This window comes from Curcuma longa, chromosome 4 (assembly GCF_044706935.1).
Source record: "Curcuma longa cultivar G26 ecotype Majalengka, Jawa Barat chromosome 4, ITB_CL_G26_1.1, whole genome shotgun sequence".
Taxonomy (NCBI): Eukaryota; Viridiplantae; Streptophyta; class Magnoliopsida; order Zingiberales; family Zingiberaceae; genus Curcuma; species Curcuma longa.
Genome location: NC_133864.1, coordinates 11874394 through 11899462, shown reverse-complemented (window position 1 = coordinate 11899462; position 25069 = coordinate 11874394). Strand labels below are relative to the sequence as shown.

The window sequence follows — 25069 nt, the reverse complement described above, 5'->3', positions numbered from 1 at the left end:
TTGTAAAAGGATGGAGGGGTTGAATGAGATATTTTACATAGGATATAAGAGGATGGTCGAATGGAGGACAACGTCAGGTATTCTTTGTGATCGTAAGATATCTCTAAAGCTTAAAGGAAAATTTTACGAAACAATGATTAGGCTTGCTATATTATATAAAGTTGAATATTGGGCTATGAATCAAGCATACGAGTGGAAGATGAGAGTCGCAAAGATGAAGATGTTAAGGTGGACGTGTGGACATACGAGGATGAACGAGATATGAAATGAGAACATTAGTTCAGGTTGCGCCTATTGAGGGAAAACTCTGATAGACGTATTTAAGATATTATGTATATGTACTTAGACGACCAATAAATATACTAGTTAGGTGATGTGAGATTATGACAAATATGTACATTAATTGAGGAAGAAGTAGACCAAAGAAGACTTAATTAGCAATGATAAAATATGATAAAATTTATAGATGAAGATATAGTAGGGGATTGAGTCTAATGACATAGGAGGATACATATAGCCGACTCTACTTAGTGGGATGATAATTATTAAGCCAAGTGAAGAGGCACTGCATATCCAACGGTCGATCTTTCTTCTAGTCGACCAGAGCATGATAGTCGACTTGGATGTAGATTCTAAGTGAACAAAATGTTTTGATTCAGAGTCAAGTTGATTGGTGCAGTTGACTAGGTAGTTGATTGATTAGAGAGTCATTAGTTTTATAGTTGACTGAGGTGTGTAGAATTGTTTTGTTGTTGTCTTTCTTTATAAACTCTTGGAGAGCTTTGGGTCACCCAATACTCGCTGTTTATATCTTAAATTTTCAGAGTTTGATTAGATGCCCGAAAGGATCCAAGAGCTTGATAAAAGTTGAAGGCCTTGAAGTAATAGCGGAGTCTCCAAATCACTTTGATTTTATTTGTTCTCTCCCTTGAATCTTAAGCTTTTGGTAATTTGCTCTCTCCCTTGATTTTATTATCATCTTTAGGGAGAGGTCAATTTTTTATTGAGAGATTTAATCTTTAGGGAGAGGATAGATTTTTATTGAGTGAAATCCATTGTTAAAATCAAGGGTCAAGTTTGTGAAATTCCATGGTCAAAATGCATTTTTGTTTGTGGAGGTGTACCTTATTCTTTCATGTGAAGGGTGGTATGGTGGAATTATTTTGGGTGATGTGCTAAACATGTTATAGGCCTTGGAGTAATAGTGTAGACTCCAAATCACGTAAAATTGTTTTGAGTATTTTAATTTCATTAATTTCTGTTGTGTATACTTGACACTGGACATGTTATAGGCCTTAGAGTAATAGTGTAGTCTCCAAATCATGTAAAATTGTGTTGCTAGTGTTGTCTTTATTTCTTTCATTTCCATTGTGTATACTTGACACAACTCAAACACACACGAGCACTTGCACTACTAGCAATTGTGTTGTTTGTGTATTTGTTGGGATTGAGAATTTGGGTGTGCCGTCTGTTCATCCCCCGGCTGGACCATCATTCCAATGTTGGTATTGGCCAGTGTGATGTTGTGCTAGGTCGATCAAGGATTGTTACCACTAGTGTGATGATGGCCCCTGCTGGAACCTGTCTAACCAAGAGTTTACACATTGGATAGTGTAATCATGCTAATCCTTCAATTACATCCACATTATTTTATAGTGACTCATTTTTAGGCATTTTCAGATATTTTCACATTATTAGTTAACTTAAGCTTGAATCCGATATTTTGGTGCTTATGATCTTAAACAAGCTTATAATTGTCTGATATACTTTATGCAACTGTGAATCTTCGTTTGTTAATAATTTAGCAGGTCAAGTGCTAGAAAAATTAACTGTCCTGTTAGGTAGATAGAGTCCTTTTTCAGATATTATTATTTTTTACTCTATATGTTTGGAGTTGCAGATTGTTTACTGTTCAGTGTGCTTATCTGATGTACCTAGTGAGCCTTCTGATTTTTTCCCACTCACTGTAAATTATCAAGAGCGTCTCTCAGCTGCTGGTCGAACTAGGTATGTATCATACAGAATTATTTAATCTTGGTATCTTCCTTCTTGATTGCTGATATCTTTCATGGATCCAGCGGTGGTTACTTCAAACGAGAAGGGAGAGCAAAAGATCATGAGGTCAGGATAAACAATTTTTTTACAGAGTTGCAGAAAGTTCTATGTTACTAAAAAAAGTCATGGTGTTTTTCAGGTTCTTATTTGCAGGTTGATAGATAGACCATTGCGTCCAACCATGCCAAAGGGTTTCTATCATGAAACACAAATATTGTCATGGGTAAACTGCTGTGGCTTCTTCATAGCTGTCAATTGGAATTTGACAAAATGTGATGCTCTTGTACTTTCACGTAGTAGTATATTAAAATGATAGTTAAAATGTTCTTGTTGCACTTCCCAAATGAGTGCAATTTATCACAAGGCATGACAGTTGCAAAACATAGTAATTTTCTCTTAATTTTATAGAACAAGTTTATTGATCTTGTTCTGGATGCATATGAAACTTACATTTTTGTTTAGGAGAAATATTTTTCCTTCCAAAAAAAAAAGAAACTTATTTATGCTTTTGTACTTTGTATTTGTGAATGATTTCAATTTTTTCAATAAATGCCTTAACAATACTTTCTACTTAATGTTGATAACAAGCAAAGTCAACTACCTGATCTATTAGTGGAGGATGCCTGCTACACCGTGAGACTGTATTTCAGGATATCTTTAATTTGTTGTTTCTAATTTCATGTTCATCTTATCAGCTTCTTTTGAGAATATTGTGTAGTTCAGTCTGAAAAAGGTTAGCAACTGCTGGAATCTTGTTGCTAGTAGCAAAGTTATTTTTTTCATCTGGTCCAACATATATAGCAGATACTTAATTCATAAGAATGCTTTTGATGTGGATATCTTTCACGGTGTTAGTTGATCCTGTCCTTTAGTATTTTTTTTCCTTTCATCTCACTGGATCAGCTATTATTTCTTGTTATTGAAGTTTCCTATATTCTCTGAAGACATTGCTTCTTTTATCTGTAAAACCTGGTTAGTTTAGTGAAATGGATTTTGTGAAAATTTTAAATCTTCATTCTCACTTAAGTCTTTAGTTTCTGATCTTTTACTTACCATAAATGGTTCCTTGCTGTCAGCCTTAAAATTGTAAAGTGTGATTGCAGTATCATCTTAAATTGCAAAATCTTATGTTGGTAGGTATTTAGCTATGATGGCATTCATTCTCCTGATTGTTTAGCTGTCACTGCAGCAGGCATAGCTGTGTAAGTCTATTTAATGCACGTTTATGTATTTTTGTCTTGTTTCTACCTACCAGGGATACCGTTATTAGCCTCTTCAAGTTGTACCATTGGTTAGTTCCAGTGCTATACTTTGTGCTAATTCTTGCTTAAACGCAGAGCTCTTTCGGAGGTGCCTAATACAAAAATAATTGCTGGAGTCAGAATTGGCTCAGTGGGAGATAAATTTATTGTCAATCCCACTACCAAAGAGATGGAAGAGTCAGAATTGGATTTGATAATTGCGGGGACTGATAGTGCTATATTGATGATAGAGGTTTGATCTTTAGAATTTGATTCCCCTACGTGAAATTTTGTAGTAATTGATCTGCAAAAGCAAACTAATAGTATCTAATATATTTTACTATTAGATGCCTGTCACCCTAATAAAGTTCAAAGGCCAAATAGCATCAATGTAGCCAAACATGAATTTATAGGGATTAACACGACTTACAATTGCAGTATTATTCTTTGTCAATGAGTTAAGTTAGATAAACATGTAAACAATTTGGATTATTGTGAGCTCATACTATTATGGCAAAAGGTGATACCCTCACAATAATATTTATGGATCAAAACGCTTTTATCCTTACTGTTTTTTTTTTGTTTTTCAAAATCATCCATTTTTAAAGTAATTTTGCTATATTTTAGTCTTGTTGGGACTGAGCCTTGAATGGCTCACACAATTCTGGGGGCAAAAAGTATGGATGTGCCTATAGGCAAGGTTTAAAATATTCACTCATACTACAGTTTCGGTCTCTGAATGGAATGATGTAGGTTTGGCATGATATCAGTCGCTTTGATGGGTAGGGGAAAAGAAGAAGAATAAGAGGAGTGGGAAGGAAGCTTGCTTGAGAAGGTGTAGACTGTCAATGGAGAAACACAAGTCATGATGTCTCCTATGAGCTTCTTGCAAGTTGCAAAATTGGGAGAAGAAGCTCCTCACAATCATTCATAACATTTCAGGTATTATTTCTAGAGGAGCTCACAAGCTTCGATGCGTATTGTGCAAGACATTAGAGCATGGATGGAGGCTCTCGGATGAACAATAGAAGATACACAAGCTTGGGGGAGGGTTACAGACAAATGGCTGAAGATGCTTGGGCTTGAGGGTTGCATTGAAGGTTGTGGATGAACTCAGGCTCAAGCGAGGATTGTGGAAGGAGCTTGGTCTCATGGAGGATGACCGTAACAATGGCAGGATAACAGAGTCTTCTGGTCACATACAAGGTATTTGAGCTTATCGTGTGCTGGTCAATCGGTGGAATTTTTCTGTGGAATAAAAAATTTTACAATTGAGATTTGAGACAATGTTTCCAGGTTCATCTTGACCTTAAAATGGAAGGTACGCTTTGTTGTGTTAGTGGAGGCTTCTGCTATGCCTTCATATAGGTTACTGCATGAGACAACTAGCAACATAGTCATTGATGAGTATTTTAGAGAAGGGCAGATATAGGTGCTGAGCTTAAAATGACAAGTGCACCTTGTAATGCCAGTGGAGGCTGCTGCTATTGCTTCACATTGGGTGCCGGGAGGCTACTAGCAATGAAGTCTTCAACTAGTATCTGAGAGAAGGGCAAAGTATCTATGATCTTTTTTGGGTTTGTTGATTCAGGAGAAACAGATGAGCAAGAGTTTGGCCATAGAGGTACTGCAGAAACATGGGGCGGTGAAGGAGGGTATGGTATCATGATCATATAGAGGAACATTTGAAGATGGGACAAAGAAGAGATAACCACAGTTGACACAGGGTTTTGGCTAGAATGGTGGGATCTATGGTTAGGAGAATCTGATACCAGGAAGATAAAACCTGGATTTCTGTAGTTTGGATTAGATCTGGAGGCAATGCAACGTGTCTTCTGCAGCTTGGGATGCAGATCTGGACTGTAGGCAATGCAAGATCTGATCTAAGGTGACAGTACAACCTGGATCAGATTACATGAAGAAGACACTTGAGAAGATGCAGTTCTGAACACACAAAGTCTAATTGGCTGTGGCAAAAAGTTCCTAGATGCTCATAATTGGAGGGCAGGGATAGAAATCATTGTGGAGGAGGAGACATAAGAAGAGATAAGTGTATCACCAAAAAAATTAAGGATTTTTAAGGGAGGGGATACCTTGTTGTCTCATTATACTGGCTGCATTTCCCTAGGGGCATTGAAGATAAAATCTGTAACGTTGAGATAGAAAACATGCTCTAATAGAAATTTGAGAGGGAAACAAAAGAGAACTATTATACCACACACACACACACTTGACGGTGGGCAATGCAGGATCTGATCTTAGAGGGGACAATACAGCCTGGATCAGATTACATGGAGAAACATACTTGAGAAGATGCAGTTCTGAAGATTCACAGTCTATTTGGCTATGGTAAAAATCCTTAGGTGCTCAGGATTGGAGGATAGGGATAGAAGTCATTGTGACAGAGGAGACATAAGGAGAGACAAGTGTAGTACAAAAAGAAAAAGGATTTGAAGGAATGGGAGGCCTTGTTGTCTTATTACACTCACTACATTCAATTAGTGGGACTGAAGATAAAATCTGTAACTTGGAGATAGAAAACATGCTCCTATACAAGTTTGAGTTGGAAACAAAGATGAACATGCACATTTTATAAAGGACTCTAGCATACCCATAGACAAAATGTGATATGTGGGACCCGTACTATATTAACTGTGCTAACTCTAAGAATGATCAATATGGATTGCACATTTCTTTAAAAAATAATGGCAAATTAACTATAAATAGAAAAGAATTGCAAATTAATTCCATGTATTTGTATCCTGGATGACTCACTACAAGTCTGTGGTAAGGGGGAAAGAATCTTTCAAGCAACTTTAATTTTACAGGATTTAAGGTGATTTTCTAGCAGAATTATTTAATGGCTTCATATTGGCAGTTCAAGGATCAGTATTCTAACATTCTACTGATCTTAATCAAACAACTTCAATAAAAAAAATTGATGCCTGCACCATGATTGGTGTCTCTTGCTACAAACTAGAGGTGGACAAATGGAGAGATAGCCGCAGGTGGAGGAAAGAGAGAGTCTACTAGTGCTCTATATACCAAGGAGGATAAGGAAGCTATGATGGCAATGTGGATGATGAATGAGTTAGCATCCTATTTTCTTGATTTTTTTATCATTTATTTTGGGAAAAATTCTTTGCTTTAGTGATACTATGCTACTTCTATACCGTCAGTATTTGTTGTATATGATTCCATAACTTTCTCTTAGGCATAACTGTGCTTGCCTAGTTGAACAAAGTGAATAAGTCAATAGTTTGTTAGCTTTAGGCTGGACGAGGGTTAATAATAATTCTAAGCATCTAAATGTAATATTCTTTTATGTAGGGCTACTGTAACTTCCTCACTGAGGAGAAATTGCTTGAGGCAATAGAAATTGGGCAGGTATTGTTACTAAGTTTCTTTTTATACTTTTTATACTTTTTATTGAATTGTCAATTACATTATATATGAACTGTGGAGGTTGTTTGAGGATGTAGGTACTAGGCAAGTACTTCTCATCAATTCGGAGACGTGGCTGCAATTTAACATTTTTGGCTTTTCTTTATTGGTTAAATTATATGATGCAGACATGTGTGAAAAGAAAATTCTTATATATTATGTCCTCATTGAATTGAGATAGCTTAGTTGTTGGTGTTTGAAACCAATAACTCATTTTCTGGTATATTTACTGTCATTTTTAGAATATACAGAACCTGGGGTTAGCTATGTAAAGGAGGTTGAATGCTACCTGAGTAGAAATGAGGGTGATAAGAAATCTTTGATGTCTCAAAGTATTTGCCTAAGGACCAAATGTAGGTATTAAGAGAGGGCGTTATGAACAAACGAAGTTGTTCAGCGGAGTTCTCAGAAAAGATAAAAGACTATCATGATCTATCTCCTCATGGACTGTGACTTGTGGCCCCGATATATCCTAGCATCAACCATGCATGTGGGTATTTTTGGTAATCATTGAATAATAGTAGAAATCAGAATATATCTAAACTAACTAAACTCAGTCTCAACCTCAAGAGACTTGACTGTAGTGATGTTAGTATTGATTACTGAGGCCTGCATTGATTAAAAGGCTAATTTGGTTGTGTCTTGGCTTGATCCTTCTCTTGTGCTCACTTTTGGTTTGTGCCAAGTGTTCCTTCATCATTTTATCATCAATTCTTGCACTTATGTTCTTTGTCCTTGAGGTTAGCAGGAGCTTTTGAAGTTTTGTTGGATCATAGTGTGCCTCTTAGGCTAAAAAACATTTCATAAGACTATGGAATGATTCATCATAAGGAGTGTTGAGAAATCAGGAAATAACACATACAAATGTTTATTTTGCATAGTTGTTGATGCTAAAATGAACTTGTGAAGTTGCAAGAGAAGAACAAAAATAAAAATACTGTTCAGCAATAAAGTACAGATTCAATTGACAATAAAATGCTAAAACATAGATTAGGATGGTATCTTTGTTATAATGGTATACCTTTGTTGTAAATTCTTTAACAAAGAAGTCGGCTCATAAATTCTATAATTAGATTTAAATAGTTTATAAAGGTATCTTTGTTATAAAGAGGAAGACCAATGGATTCTACTGTAACATAATTAAAAGTTATTTACGAAATATGAGTATTACTATTGATATAGTTTTACTTCTATGGAGGAATGATATTCATGTTGTTAACCCAAATGGTTGGGTAGAAATGGGTTGATGAATATGATTTGATTGGTAACCATTCACCTAAAGCTTAAGCTACTAGGAAAGATTTGTGATACATCAGTTAATTGGCATTCTTGCTGAATTAATGGGTTGATAATTTTTTGTTTTTGTTTTTGGTAGTCTCAGAATTCATTGTTAGATATTGATGCTTGAAGGAACAGGTTTTATTATTTTCAATAACATTGTGAAGTTAACTATTGGGCCCTTCCTATGTATTTGAACATGAGTTTTGTTGTCTACATTATTTGTTTCATAAATTTTCTTCCACTAATTAATTATTATAAAGATATGTGTGCCATACTTATTTTACTTGATTATCCATCTTCATTATATTTTCTGAGGAAAATTTTTTCACATCTCCATTTTTATACACTGACTATTTATGTATAGTTAATGTATTTGTGGTCGCCATTGTTTTACAGATTTTATTGTTAAGTAATGCATTGATCATTGTAATATTTTTTTTTCTTTTGAAATGATTAAAGTGCTTTCTTTACCAGAATTCTGTACAGAATTCTTTTGTAATGTTTTACAAATTTTTGTGATTAAAGTATTTCCTTACGTGCTCCTTCCACACTAGGTTGCAATAAGAGAGATATGTCTTGGAGCAGAGGCCTTGGTAAAAAGGTGTGGAAAGCAGAAAATGGTTGAAGCTATCAAGTTACCTCCAAATGATCTTTATAGGCATGTTGAAGTATGAATTCTCTCCTACCTTACTTTCCATTGACTCATTGAGACAACTTTCCTAGAGCATGATTGAAAGTTTGTGGTGAAATTTACTTTTATCTGAGTGAATATCAACATAGGTTTACACTTGCATTGGTAGCTTGCTGTTGTGTTTCTTGTGTCGGCTGAAACTATGAAAACATAATGCAGTACGGGCCTTGTGTATTTTTGTATCAATTGAGATGAAAAGTCACTTTTACCTTACAAACAAAGATCATTGAATGAGAATGGACAAGATCATTAGATGAGGAACAGGTAGATGGAGATCTAAGCTTCCTTCAAGTCTAGGATTTCTAGATTGTGAGCGGGCATGCGTGGGAGATGAGTACCACCACATGTGGTGGGTGATTGGCTTTGTTATAAGATAGGCTTTAACATAAACTTTTGTTGTTTGTATTAATTTATAATAATTGATACTAATTTTTAACTTAAGTATAATATATAAACTTATAAAGTATATTTCTAATGTAATATATATTGATATTACTTATAATCTATCCATAAATATGTATGTTATTATAACTCATGAGTTAATGAGAAAATTATTGAATCTTCCCCTCTATAGCCCCCTCTACCTCTAGGCATTATTCGTCACTATAATGTTAGCTTTAATACTCTAAGTGAGAATATTTACAATTAGGCGGCCTTCGGTATTTACCTTTAGGTCTCTAGCACTCCCTCTCGAGTTGGCAAAAAACTATTATGAATACCTATCTTCTTGTAATAAATAGACTAAATCTTAGCATCTCTTAGGACTTGGTTAGCAAATCTATCACTCATGGTTTGAAATCTCATACTGTGCCAATCAAAACGATCAAAATGTGTCATTCTAGTAAATCACCGAAACTCGATACCACTCATGAAGGTTTAAAATCTCGAGTCGTGTTGTAGTCTCGGTCTTTGACTAGAAAGATACTATTCTAGCACGATGCATTGACGTTCCAATGCATGGTGTCGATGACAGATTGGAGGCCATTTAGAGCATTCTAGCTGAATTCAAGATATGACTATGATGTTTGCAAGTTCCTATCCATTATCGGCTAATTGGAAAAGCAAAGGGTAGAGAACTATTCAATATTGACTTGTGGAAATTGATGATTTGACAAACCGTGAATATGAAACCAGTTGGTGAATAGACATAATAATGCGATATTAAGCATATTCTTTATCTATATTTACATGGATATGTGCTTGTACATTTATGACTAAATATACTTGCATATTAACAAATTTTTCTTGTCTTTTGGTTAAACAATGATTTAGTCCCACAGGCCACAGATGAATTTGCATTGCAAGGCCAACCTTCTTTCTTTTTGTTTGTAAATAAGTCTTTTTTGTATTCAGGACATTGCTGGGGATGATTTGATAAAAGCACTACAAATAAAACACAAAATACCAAGAAGAAGGGCTCTTTCTGCTATAGAAGAAAATGTATTAAAGGTACTTACAGAAGAAGGCTACATTTTCAAAGAGGATACCTTTGGAGCAGCTGAAGACTCTGATAATATTTATGTGGACGAAGAGGAAGATGATCTTATAGTTGCTGATGGTGAAGTTGATGAAGGTGATGTCCATATAAAGCCTGTCTTGCGTAAACCTATGCCCTTGGTGAGTTTCCCTTGACTTCTAAATGGTAATTGTTTGTAGGTGTATAACATATTGCTTTATTTCTAGTTTTTCTATTTTGATTGATTACTGTATAGCTTCTCTTTGAAGGACTGTGATTTGACCTTTGGTTTCTTCATCAACATCAGAGACCTGAGAAGTCTTTGGTAGATGTGCCTACTAAATTATCCTCCAATCAAGCTCTTTTTACTAACGTGAATAGTTGTTAAGCCGTGCCAATTATTTGAGGATGGCCATATGACTCTTATCCCTCAATTGTGCTTAATGAAAATCTATATCTTAAAAAAATATTTAAATTAATTTAAATTATTGTTTTTATAAGATTGACTCTACCCTTGCACTTTCTTCTCAAATAGATTTAACTTTTAACTATAGGCTATTGATGATGCCATTTTAAATATTTTTTCTTGCTTCACATATGTTAGAATCATGTTTGAAATCTCATATTGTGCCAGACAAAACGGTTAAAACATCTTGTTCCGATAAATTGCAAAAATTCAATACAATGTGGCAAATAATATCTGTTTTCTTTGTTTCATCTCACTCCTCTTTTAACTTTCAATCTATCAGAACATCTACACCATTGAAACAATATTGTTCCACTCAAAGATCGAAACTTCAGCATGATTTGAGATTTTGAACCTTGCATGGTATAACTACAATTGTTAACTTGTTAATTTATTATTTTAAAATTTTAATTCAATTGACTTTTTATTTGCAATAGGATTATATTTGGAGGTCAGTCAAGTTGAAGAGGAATTAGAAATGAAACTCATTTGAATTTACCCAAGCATGCAGTGTGTGTGTTGGCATGACATACTACAAAAACTGTGTTGTTCGGTTAGAAACCAGAACTTGTACCAGGATTTCATGAACATCCCTCTTAATTATTCCATCAATTTTTATTTTATTTTATTGAATTGCATTTATTTTATTCAATTTTTGTTCTACTTATCTAAACCTTTAGTTTCCTGAATATTTCTTTCCACAATTCAAGTTTTACTATAAACTAGGAATTTGCATCCATCTTCACTGGCTGAATATAGGTGCTAGATACTCCTAGAATAAATAATGTATATACCAAACAAAGTGCACTTGGAACTGTATTTTTGAAATATTTGTTTCAAGCACATTAATCAATGACCTTATACTAGATATATTGTATTATATATATTAGGTACTCTTAGAATAGATATTGTAGGTACCAAACAAAGTCCACCTGTAATTGTTTTTTCAAGTATTTGTTGCACGTATATTGACCTACTAGCTGGTGGTTGGTTGAGTGTATTTATTTCTTCATTAGATTGCTTAGTTAATTATCAAGTTTGAGTCATGTCTAATTAGATTTGGAATATACATATTGTCTTTGATATGACAATTTTTCTTTCTTAACTTAATTAATATATGGACTGACATTTGGATCCTTCTTTTTATTCCTTTTTTTTCTTGTCGTGCGAGTGGAGAACAACAGTCATTCTATGTTGTCCTCTTTCTTATCATTGGAATTCTTATAGGTGAACATCTTGTCAAGTGCTAACAGGTAAAACACACATGTATTAGCTGGATTTGACATTGGGAAATTTGCTTCCTCTTATTATCTTGAGTAGACATGGTGAAGAAACTGTTTTGTCAAAGCAATGTTGTCATGGACTAGGCTGATATCCTTCTATTTCAGAAGCCATTTTCTCTTGTATTTTGCCTCACCTTTTTGCTCAAGTTTGACTGAGAGAAAGAATTTTAGTCTGTCAACACTGTCATCATTGCTTTGCAAGAGTGTGCATTTAGCTTCTATTGATCTACATGTAAATCCTTGCATTGCTTATATGTAAATAATTTTGTTCTATATGCCCCTTTCTTATATTCCTATGTCTTTAACATCTATCTTGTCATAATTTAGTTATTCTCTGAAGTTGATGTGAAGCTGGTGTTTAAAGAAGTTTCATCCAATTTTCTCAGGAAGCGGATTGTGGAGGTATTGTTTTCATTATACTGATGCAGTTTACATACATGTTATGCTTTCACAAGACAAAGTATAAGATCCAAATATGTGAATTCCAATAAGAGCAAAAATCCACATTTGTAGACGGCAAATAGGTCCTACAGATCTGGACACAATTCCACAAGATGGAATACCAAACAATTGCAAAATCTTAACCCCAACATAAAATGGGACCTAATCTGCAGACTTTGTAGCTCAATCAACTACCCACGTCAAATACATTACATTTCTCTTGGGTCAAAATCACAATAAACCAACTCCCTCACATTTTCTCTCTGAGATCGATGGATCTGTCCCTTCACATATAATATGCCATAAGTCTTCTCCACTACATACGCAATATCTTACATGCGCGCGCGCACACACACACAACTGTTAGAAATTTTTGCAGCACATGATGGGCCACCAAACCTAGTCGTCGATATAACCTTGAGATAGAAAGAGGGGTTGTAGATTGCACCTTGACACATTTTTTTTATTATTTTGGAGTTGAATTGTTGGTTGGCTCGGAAAGATCTGTTCGAGAATTATTATGTGTGATAGTAACAATCTTACTGCTAAGTTTGAGAACATTGAACATCGATGTGATTTTTGGGAGTTTAGCTAATACTCTTTATTGATATAAAGTACTATCATATATTATTATGTGTGATAATAGAAGTACTAAAGCTTAATTTGATCACAATGAGCATAAGGAGCCACTCACCATCCCTCAATTACACACTTCAGCAAATTCCAATCAATTAAACATATAGTTGAATCATAATCAATCACATGGAAAAGAAAGGACATCATCTTAGATATAATTAATTGCAATGGCACCTCCTTCAGGTGCCATCACTTGGTCTGATCCTAAATAATCAAATCCAACTATAAACCAAATTTGAGTTGTAATTTAATCTCTATCCAAATCAATTTGATCCTGATTCATTTCTATTTCAATGCACAAGTAACCAACCAAATATTAAAGTACAAGTACAAATTGCATTAGACAACATTTCTTTCTATGAAATCCTAAAATGCAAAATGCAAAATCAATAGTGAGAAAAAAACAACAACTCAAACTTGGACAATTGAGTCTTTGCTGCAGGCTTTTTTATGGTTAATTAGATAATGGGAAACATCTTTTGGTTACATTATTCTCAGGACAATCACTTCATGGTCCTTGTATTGTTTGTGCTTGTATAAATTGTTTTGAAGATATTATTTAATTAAGATTATGTTTTTGTTTCCTGTAACCTTTTTCCTGGCGTACTTCATGCTTTAAATTTTCATGACAGATACCACTTCTAAAGTAATGCTTTATTATAATGTTGGATCTATCTCAGGGTACAATTTGTCTACCCAACATCAGTAGTCTTCTTACATTATGCCCTTTAAATTATTTGCTTCAACATTACTATGTTAATTAATCAATTCATCTAGTCCTTAAATTTGAGAACTCAAGAATGACGAACATCAACTATCACACTCTTAACTCAATTTTTTAGCTTTGTTAAAGTTTATACACTTCCAAGCACAGGATGGAAGACGTAGTGATGGTCGAACACCAACAGAAATCCGCCCAATAAACTCACAATGTGGATTACTTCCTAGGGCACATGGAAGTGCATTGTTCACTCGTGGAGAAACACAGGTAAAATGAACTAAAGCTCTAATTTGCAATTTTCAGCATAAAGATTCTCTTAATATGTCTGTTCTTTTTGTTATTGTTTAACTGAGTCATGTTAAAGTAAGCTTTTACTGGCAGCTGGGAATTAATGTATAGCTTAGTTGTTTACTATGTGATCACATAGTGGTGAGTAGTTATTCTTTTGTTAATTGAACAATAGTAATTTCCAAGGTTCAAAAATCAAAATCTTGATTGGTGCCAATATTTCGGTTTTTGAGTGGCATGATACTATTTTAGTATCGTGTTGATATTTTGTTGTATAGTCAGTGAAAAATTAGACTTGGAAGGATGAAGAAGACAAGACAATTATATACTTAAGTTTAAATTTTATTTTCCATCTGCAATTGCCCGATTTTGATATTATTTTTGTATTGACACAAACTAAAAAAAAATTATCTCAATTTATATTGATTAGCATGCTAAGAGGTGAAATGATATTCATCAACTTGAAACATTATTGGCACAATGACATGAGAGACATCATCTGTGCTAACTATTATTGAGTTTTGGTAATTTATTAGATATTTGACTGTTTTACTCAGCTTGGTATGCCATTCAAATCATGGTTCAAAATACTTATGAAGTTTTAAACATACTGAGAAAATGTAAAAAGTTCAAAAATATTGTTAAAAAAATTTGAGTTCAAAAATGATTGCAAAAACAAAAAATACACGTAATCATATCCCAAATTTTGTCCATGAAGATGTTTTGCAAACAAAAAAGTGGTATTTTTGAGACAAAGCTACTTGCTGGTCATTTTCAACCAAAAGGCTTTGGTTGGGTTTTCAACTTTATGAGCCCTAACTTGGGGCAATTCTCCATGTTTTTCAGATAGAAGGATGTTCTTAAGATTCATGAAATCTGCCTTTGACATTATGGTTTTTCAGTCACTTGCAGTGGTCACTCTTGGGGACAAGCAAATGGCACAAAGACTAGATAATCTTGTAGATACGGAAGATCTAAAGAGATTCTATCTTCAGGTGTGTCTTATTTCTGTGGAAATTCATATATATTAATAATCTTTGAGCAGAATATTATTTCTTTTGTTTTTATTTTTTGATTATCATATAATTTTTTTTCATATGATCATGCTAATTGACCGATTACATGTTCGTTCAATTGTCACAGCAATATAAGATATGATGACAGTTGTTTCTGATATGCTTCTTACCTTTAGGGTAATTATTAGAAGTGGCTCAACTTCAATGCTTTTAACAAGGATAGTCTGAACGCTGAACTTCCAATTTTGATAATTGTGCAACATTTTTTTTTTTTTGAGTTGCCACATTCATGTTAAATAGATAACTTTTTTAGCTTGTTTCTTTATAAGTTCATATAGACTTGTATATGATGACTTTACTAATATGAAATTTGTCCTGTAATTTAATAATTTATAAGGAAATTTCATTTCACCACCAAAATTGTATTTGCTTTTTCAAAATTCTCCACATAGTTTTCGTATCTTGGATGGCAGAGTATGAAAACAAACACAATGGTCTGTGATACATGGACAAATAACAAGATGCTATTCCATTTGCCCCCTTCAAGGTACAATTTCTCATATCAAAAAATAAGACACCGGAAGAAACCAGTTTAGGACATTTAACATTGGTCAAAACAACAGCTTGATAAAACTTCCATAGTGTTGCTTTCTTGCCAGTGTTGCACGTATCCAGTTAAGAATTCTAATCTAACAATTGAGATTTCCTTGTTATAATAGGTTCAGTTGTACCAGGCGTCTCACTGTGAAACTGGAATCATGATCTTGAAGAGGCACTTAATTGTAGTTGATCACGAAAACAGTAGTATACTGTATATCTAAGTGCATTTGTCTAAAACAGTAGTTGATCACTGTTTGTCTCTTTCTCCATGTTTGATTGAATCTAACGATCAATTAGGATATGCAAGTTGAGGCTAACAAGATTCAGTATGTTAGATCTGATCCCTTGTAATGCTGTATTATATCTGCGGAACTTTATTTCAGTACTCATTTCCACCATCATGTGTTGGTGAAGTTGGGCGCTTAGGAGCTCCCAGTAGGAGAGAGGTTGGTCATGGAATGCTTGCTGAAAGGGCAATCGAGCCTGTTTTGCCTTCTGAAGAGGACTTTCCTTATACTATTCGAGTTGAGAGTACCATAACTGAAAGTAATGGGTCATCAAGGTAATCTTTCATTAGCAAATTCATTTCCTGCATGATGTGCATAAATCTCTCTCTCTCTCTCTCTCTCTCTCTCTCTGCAAGCAGTCAACTCTTTGACAAGTAGTTTACAAGTGTGTGTCTGTTGTGTCTGTGTGTGTGTTTATGTATATATTTGAAGTGATGACTATAGCGAAGTCCTTTTTTTTTTTAACTTTTTTTTTTTGATCAATTCCAGTATGGCATCGGTCTGCGGTGGTTGCTTAGCACTTTTAGATGCGGGAGTTCCTATTAAGTCTTCTGTTGCTGGTATTGCAATGGGTATGGTCATGGATACTAAAGAATTTGGAGGAGATGGGACCCCACTTATTCTCTCTGATATTACTGGATCTGAGGATGCTTCTGGAGATATGGATTTTAAGGTAGGACCTGGTTGCTATTTTCTTGTTTAAATAACATTTTTCGCTTTTGAATTTGTATGTTTTTTTTTATATTCAGTACTAATATATCTCAAGAACAACTTCATTCTTAGTTATTTAACTTTGCAGGTTGCTGGTGATGAGAATGGTATTACTGCATTTCAGATGGACATCAAGGTTGTCGATTGCTCTGAGAACCATATAAGTTTTTTTTTTCATGTTGTACACGTCTATTATGTTTGCATCAAGTCAGCTGTATGAACTCAATATGCATGTGGAGGGTGTTTATGTCTTCATTGACTTCCTGTGCTTTTATAGGTTGAAGGGATCACTTTGCCAGTAATGCAGAAAGCACTTATTCAAGCAAGAAATGGGCGTAAACATGTTCTAGGTGAGCTACATTGTCTGGCGAGTGGCATGCTATATTATGGTAACTTTATTGCATAAGTTTTTTGACAAATGATTCACTACATTTCTAAATACCCATTTTACTATTGGCTAATGCAAACTATATCTGTGCCATGTAGTCTCAAGGCTTCCACTAATTTCTACTCTATTCAAGAATACATTGTAAAGTTCTTCAAGTTATTGGTAGTACATAGGGGGAACAAAGGCATTTTAAGTGCACTCAACTAGCTTTCTCAGAGGGTACCACATTATTACTAGCCTGATTATGGACCATTCTAGAATATTTATCCAAAATCAATCATATCCAATATTTTTATTTACTAGATGTTACAATGCAATAGAAAACTGCCAATCCAGTTCTAAGTTAAGATATGAAAAAGGTTAAAAATTATGTAACACACCGACAACTAGACAACCAACATAAAGCGGGTCTAGAGTTTGTGAGCATTGATGTTAATTGGATTTGTTTTAGGGCTATTTCATCAGTCACATGTGACACAGTGCATGCACCTAGGATTCTCATTTTTTGGCCAGTGCAAGTAAATGCATGATTAGGAGACAAATAAACCTAATATACTTCAGGGAAATGAAATATAGGTCAGAGAAGAGACTAGAAAAATAGACAATATATGTTTTAGAATTTGGTATACCTAACATAAAAATGAGTAGGTATGATGATGAATAATTATTAAGAATGAAGTTTTCAAAGTCAAGATAATTGGAAAATTAGTGTACTTTATGCCCCTTAATTAAGATCGGGTGGTCAAATCAATATGAATTTTGAAAAATATTAGTGATATTATTCATAATATACTTATGACTATAAACCTACACTTGAGGGAACAGCCAGGCATTCTGGGAGAGCATAGGAAAATATTACACATTGAAGCTTTGAATTTGGGGAAGAAATAAAGCAAGTGATACCTATCAGTTGTTTCTCCTTTCTAGAAAAGTAGAAAAATTTATGTGCAGAAAATGTTAAGTCATACTTTGGGTCTGCATAACTAATCAACACCTATAAACAAGGTGGATATAGGTTGTATGAAATGTCAACAGCATTCATTATGTTAGTCTCAACTGTTTTGGGTATGCTAGATGCATGTCATCCCTCCATTTTTTTTTGTTATCCCTCTATGATCTTAGGAAATGTGACAACCAAACAAAATGTTTCTAGTTTTACAAGATGATGATATTTTAAAAATAATGTCAAAGGTGGAATGAATAAAGAAGAAATCTGTAATGAAAAGATTGATAATAAAATAAGGAATATGATGATCAATTCTTGGCGTAGAGTATAGAGAGTTGCTGTTATGATGAAGTTGTATGAATAAGTTATCTTGAAGAATTATAAGTAGTGAAAATTGGGGTAAAAAGGTTACAAGAATAAAGTTCAATGGACAATAACTGTTGTGCAACCCGGGAACTAAGAAGTGGTGAAGAATATCGCCGGGCTGCCAAAGTTAGGTAAAGGTTTTAGAGATTTAATAACTTTAGATGTGTGAAACATGAAGGTCAAACGGATAAAGAAATCAAGGAAAGAAATAAATATTTATACAAATCAAGGAAAAATGGTGCTGGTTATGGGGTATGAAATAACATTTACCCATAATATGTCAAATTGTAAGCGGCTGAACTCCTATCCAGTTGTTCAATGCCATAAACAACAAAGGTGGATACCAATAACATATACGAGAGGTGCAAGTGTGGTAGGACTTGCCTTTTAATTCTCACATAATTTTTTTTTGTATATCCTATCAAAAGAAACCAGTAAATCAAGATTTTATTTTCAGATGAAATGATGAAGAGCTCCCCCCAACCATCAAAGAAGCTTTCGGAATATGCTCCAATTATTCATATTATGAAGGTAATCAATTGAGTTTCCTTGTTCTATTTGATAATATTTTTTAATTTTATACTGTTGCCATGCCTTCTCTGTCAAAGGCTCATCAACTTTGTTTCAGGTTAAACCTGACAAACTCAATATAATCATTGGCACTGGTGGGAAAAAGGTTAAAAGCATCATCGAGGATACCGGTGTAGATTTTATTGATGCAGAAGATACTGGCCTAGTAAGCATTGCTTGAACTGTTTTTAGGTACTCATTCCACGTCTGACATTCACATGGAATAACTTCATCTCTCAGATTAAGATTACTGCAAAGGACCTGTCCAGCTTAGAGAAATCAAAAGCTATCATAGCCAATTTGACAATGGTTCCAACTGTTGGTGATATTTACAGGTAAGATCTTACTGGTAGAGTACTTGGAAGATATATATGGGTACTTTAAACCATCTTTTTTCAAAAGGGATCCTCATTGGGTTGTGTAGTCATTTACTGTTTGCTAAGACCAATCAGGACTTTGTTAATCGTACCCCTCCCATACTTGTGTCTGCATGACACAGTGCAAGCACAAAAAGAGTCTCACAAACTGGACTCATCTAAGACAAGAGAAAGATGTAAATAATGAGTTAGAACAAAAGCAAAGAAGAAGCTTGTTGGGCTTTGTAGGATGCTCATGTTATATTAGATTAGCAGAGGAAGCTTACCTACCTCTTGTTGGGCTTTGTACGAGGCTTATGTTATATTGATCAATATATAATATAATTTAAGTGATATATTAATTAACAACTTCATTTTAGCTATATATAAGACTTTTTTTTTGTCTTTATACCCATGTCTAAAATTTGGATCCTTTCCTATCTAGCCACGTATCCTTATTTTGAAAAAATTAACATATTTAATGGTTTAGTACCTTATTGTGTTTGCGGCAAAATCAAAACTTACCATTTTGATAAATTATTGAAATATAATATCAGTGGGCACGAATAATCTCTCTTGTGCATCTCATGTCGATAAGTGTTGTTTGGTGTCAATACTCGGTCTGCTTTAGCATGCTTTGACACACACCGAAGCTTGTTTAGATAAATTTAACTAACATTTGTTATTCTTTTATTTGGTTCTCCAAAATTCTAATGTAATTAATTATCTCACTGCTATATATATATATATATTTAAAAAAAAAAGAGCATCTCTACATACATTAAAGTAAAAAAAAAAAGTAATTCGTTTTTAATTCTAGTTAGTTGGTATATATATATATATATTTTAATTGTAGAAAATATAAATTAAAAGATCAAATGAGTAAAACCATATGAATTTCATCCCAGCACGCTTTAGTAGATTCTAGATCAATTAGTGTCTCTCATGTCCTGTTATCACATTAGTAGTCACGACTAAGAGTTGTTTAGTGGTAGTGCAATAATAGTTAATCAAGAACTGTAATTAACAATCAATAACCCAAGATAAATAAGAGGTGTTCAACAAAGCATATATTCATTTCTTTTTCTACAGAAAATACTACAGTAAATTATAAAGTATCAAAATGTCATATGAACCAAATGAAAGTACAACAAAAAGTCATACCCAGTATCAACATATCAAGGATCTCTAAACAACTCTCTATGTTGGTTGAAACTAACTATGACTCTAAAATCAACCTTTGCCTATGAAATTGGAGGCCAAAGAAAATAAAAAAATGAGCACAATTTGCTATGTGGTTAAATAGAGAGACATAGCACACAGAGGAGTGGGCAGTTGAGTCAGCACTTGGGTGAATTGGTGTTGCACAATTACTTCAAGTGACTAAGGTGTCACTATGGGGAATCCAACTTGTGCAATAAGTTCTTTTGAGAGAGTGCAAAGTGAGCAGTGTCATGTAATGAGTACCAACATGAGGGTTTCGTCATTTGCGTGAGGGTGCGGGCAGTTGTTAGAAGTGTTGTAAGCAACATCACGTGAGTAGGTGAACACCTAGGTCACCACAAGATTTACAGGCTGCATGAGATGAAAGAGGAAATGACTCTGATACCTACCATGTTGGAGTGAGTGAGAATATTATTAGGGTTTTCCTTGCCCTAAGTATTTATAACTTTACAACCCTGTGATTACATATAGGTCCATTGAGAAAGAGGTATCTAACATGAAGTTTACCTAGCAAGTTTGATGTGCTGATAAAATTTCTGGATATGAATGACATTTCAAAGATTGAAGATATTAATTGTATTAAGTCAGGTATTTCAATTATGGCTGCAATTAGTGGATGAAGGGAACTGATGTTTTGTCTCATGATATTGTTCCAATATTTTTTTTTCAGAAACTGACACATTTTCTTCTAATTGAACACAGGAATTGTGAAATCAAATCAATAGCACCTTATGGAGCCTTCGTAGAAATTGCACCAGGAAGAGAGGTTGTCCATAATTTGACGCACTGTTCAACACTTACTAATAGAATCAATATAATGGTTTTTTCATGATAATTTTTCTTACTATTGATGCCAAAATATATTAATGGATACTCCTATTAGTCCAAACATATGGTTACTAAATGTGTTGTAGTCTCTTAAATGCTACAATGAGAAGTTTTTTACATCTATGTTGTCTATTATGCTTCTTTGTGAAGATATGCATGGCTATCTTTGTGTTGTTACTTCTGCTCTAAACTGTTCGCCATTCTATTATTTAATTTATGCTGCCTTCTTCATTTACAATAGGGCCTATGTCATATCAGTGAACTTAGTTCTACTTGGTTGGCCAAGGCTGAAGATGTAAGAACAATATTTCTTCTTCTTGTTTATCATACTCGCACACATCATGTCCATTGAATTGATCAACTCTCATTTGCTTTGTACCTTATTTCAGGTCGTAAAAGTGGGAGACCGCATCGATGTGAAACTTATTGAGGTTAGTTGACTATTCACATTTACCTAACTCATTTCCTGTGCTTCCCTCTTAGCTTTGCCTTAAACTAGGATTTTTAGTTTTTTCTTAGCCTGTTTCAGTTAATCTTTTTGTGATACAATTTAAACTGCATTAAGAAGAAAGTTACACTCCATTAAGCTCAATATTACATCTTTTCTGTTTATAAGATTCTGTTTTCCCTACACATGCACAAATATATGATTTGTAAACTAGTTAATATACCTGATATACCTGATCCATCCTCGTCAGAATTCTTAGTAACAAATGAGGAACTTGAATAAAAGCTATTATGTTGTCACTTAGTTTAGTGGTTTGATCAAAATGATCAGCTTCATGTAGGTATAGAGTAAACTTTTGAGCTTCAGTTTGAGAGTGATGATTCTGAATGATGTTGCATTGTCTGATGAATATAGTAGTTATGCTTTAATCAAATATTTAATTTTGTCTATTTTGTTTGTTTGGTTGATTTGTATATGTTCGAAATATATCTAAATGTTGTTTCCCATTTGTTGGTAATCTTTGATCATATTTGTCTAATATTAGATCAAATAATTTGGCCAAGAATTCAAATTCCAATCTCAAACAGGATTTTAGGATTGCCATAATGTCTAGAGTTTGGGTCATAAGACAAAATTGTACTGCTGAAATTATATATATATATATATATATATATATATATATATATATATATATATATATATATATATATTTATTTATTTATATATTTATTTATTTATTCCTTCAGCAGGAGGGGTTAAATGGTCTACTGCCACCTAGGGCGAGGAATTTTGCTTGTTTGTTAGTGTACCTAGTGCTCGTGATGCTTATATTGTCTTTATAATTATACAGAATTATAACAACATAAAAGTAGAAAAGTGTAGACAATAAAGAAGTTTCATATAAAAGCAGGTATGAGGCAGGTCAATCTGGATATATCTTCAACTTTGTTAATTAAGCATAACTAATCAGACTTCATATATACAAGTTGGTGCTGCATTGGCCTTTTCAAATATTGTGCACTCATATTTCTTTCATTTCCTACCAATTAAAGATTGTGAACTGGTGGGTGCTTTTATTCTCTTAATTTTATCTGGATTTAACCTTTGTGGATGGCAATATTTGGATTCTAGATTAACCAAAAGGGTCATCTTCGATTAAGCCGTCGAGCCCTTCTTCCTGATGAAGATCTGGACAACAGTGGTAAACAAACAAATAACTCCATGAAAGAGAACATTCCTCCTGAAGATAGTCCTACTACAATCATAGTGAAGAAGCCTCTGAGAAAAGATAAAACTGGAAGACCTGCAGAAAAATTTGAGAATCCTAAGAAAATGATCAAAGTTCCACCTAAGGTACTTACCTCAGCTCAAGAAAGTATGAATGACAAATCCCAGGAAAAGCTGAGGAAATCAGCTAGTCCTGTTAAAGATACTTTGTCGACAAAGACTAACTGATGATCACATATAAAACAAATGCTGCTGTGGTTCCATTGAAGACATGCCTAAACAGGAAGTGAAAATTGGGTGATTAGCAGTTAACAAGATTTGATTATTACATCTGACTAGTTTGAAGTACCAAACCCTGAAATTGATTCATATTCCTTTATAGCTTAACTTGGAAGTCCCAAGAAATGGAATATAATCCAGCAGAAGATTTGAAGGTGCAGAAAAGAAGATGCTAGTTTCTTTTACTCTTGAATATATTCTTTTACCAATTACCATTGTCATTTCCTTCATGCCTGAGTAGGAACTAATTAGATCATCCAATTGAACTTTGAAACAGGGTTTATGGCATTTCAGTTCAGAGATTTTCCAAATACCAGTGAACTGGTGCTTTGATGCATTAACATATCCCCTCTTTTGCATTAGTTGGAAGGCAATATGCCCACTGCATCTTTATTTTGATCCAACCAGGAAGAGATAACCAAGTACGAAGAAGAGCAACTAAAGCACTGGGGCAATCGTTTTGGGTCAAACGTTTTGGGTGAGAGGGAGAGGAGAATATGAAACTAAATTCACGACCTTCATAAATGTTTCATTAACTTATTTCAGACGTTTCTCCAACAACTGAAATGATGAATGTCTTGAAGGTAGTTTGTTTGAGTTGTTCGTGCATGAATACCAAACTAAACTCATATCCTTGACAAATGCTCCATTAACTTAATTTTCAACAATTGTAACTATGAGTTGATTCAATGTAGTTCGTTTAATTGTTACATCCAGTGGTCCTTCAAAATGATAGTAGTTGGAGATTCATTGTTTTTATTATATGCTATCTACATGTTTAAATTTCAATAAATGTTGGAAGTTTTAGGTATTCTTCTATGATAACTTAAAGATTGAAAATATACTACGTTGGAAGAGCTGAAAATATTGTTTGTATGTTATAATAATTTTTTTAAGCAATTTGGATTAAATTCCTGCATTGGAGTAATTATCAAAATATATTATGGCAAAAGTTTAAATTGTCTCCATCCTTATTGAATTTCTTTTATATCCATTGTCTTTAAATGTTGGTATGGGCTCTGGAAGTTTTAGTCAATCAAATGTTTATTTCTTGAATTATATGCCAAAATGCCTTTGTGATGTAATTAACTTAATCTTCAAATTGTTTCAATTAATTATAACTTATTGCATTTCAATGATCTAGTAAATGAAAAGAATTGATTTATGAACTATGCAAATTTATGCAACCTTGCTTTTAACTTAGTTGTCTTGATTTACTTCAACTATAAATCAATTGGATTCACCAAATCTAATCTTCCTAACTTCGTATCAGTATGAAATCTAAATGGTATGGTAAATTGTGTAAAAATAAAAGTTATGCTAGATTTGAAAAAAAAAAATGTTAAAAGTTATGTTAGATTTATGTATTAACCGTTATTATGTCATGCGAATGGTCGTCATGAGATAAAAGAAAGCATCGCTCCAGCGGTGGTTTTTGGTAATCTTTGACATTAAAATCATCATTCTATTTTTGTTTTTTCAATTTAAAAATTAAATTTTGAATATATATATATATATATATATATATATATACACACGAATTGATTAATTTTGAAAATGACTGATTTAATTTTATAAAAAAATTTTATCAATCATTATAATAAATTATAAATGGCAAATAATATGCTATTTCACATACAATGTTCTAGAATTATGTTAGTACTAAAGGAAATTAATCAGTGGTAGAATATGTAATTTTGAAAAAATATTTTACCGTTGTACCATAATTCAAGACACTAATTTTATATTCTTGATACAACGTTCAAAATTATCAACTAATAATTTTATGAATTTTTGATAAAAAAATTCTGATATTTCCT

General features: G+C 33.5%; 1 protein-coding gene across 1 annotated transcript in view; it reads left to right on the top strand.

Annotated features, from left to right (window-relative positions):
* The window catches only part of LOC141828606 (putative polyribonucleotide nucleotidyltransferase 1, chloroplastic), a 28100-nt gene extending 4141 nt beyond the window's left edge, over nt 1–23959 (top strand). Inside the window, exons 3-25 of the mRNA XM_074716059.1 lie at nt 1901–2007; nt 2079–2121; nt 2195–2278; nt 3193–3257; nt 3393–3549; nt 6627–6683; nt 8576–8689; nt 10066–10329; nt 12245–12319; nt 13869–13982; nt 14906–14998; nt 16003–16181; nt 16396–16579; nt 16706–16753; nt 16895–16967; nt 18775–18848; nt 18946–19053; nt 19128–19222; nt 21170–21233; nt 21537–21590; nt 21685–21726; nt 22875–23404; nt 23527–23959. Of these exons, the coding sequence (XP_074572160.1) occupies nt 1901–2007; nt 2079–2121; nt 2195–2278; nt 3193–3257; nt 3393–3549; nt 6627–6683; nt 8576–8689; nt 10066–10329; nt 12245–12319; nt 13869–13982; nt 14906–14998; nt 16003–16181; nt 16396–16579; nt 16706–16753; nt 16895–16967; nt 18775–18848; nt 18946–19053; nt 19128–19222; nt 21170–21233; nt 21537–21590; nt 21685–21726; nt 22875–23198 (2418 nt within the window). The 3' untranslated portion in view covers nt 23199–23404; nt 23527–23959. The remainder of the gene's footprint in view (nt 1–1900; nt 2008–2078; nt 2122–2194; nt 2279–3192; nt 3258–3392; nt 3550–6626; nt 6684–8575; nt 8690–10065; nt 10330–12244; nt 12320–13868; nt 13983–14905; nt 14999–16002; nt 16182–16395; nt 16580–16705; nt 16754–16894; nt 16968–18774; nt 18849–18945; nt 19054–19127; nt 19223–21169; nt 21234–21536; nt 21591–21684; nt 21727–22874; nt 23405–23526) is intronic.
* The last annotated feature ends 1110 nt before the right edge of the window (nt 23960–25069 follow it).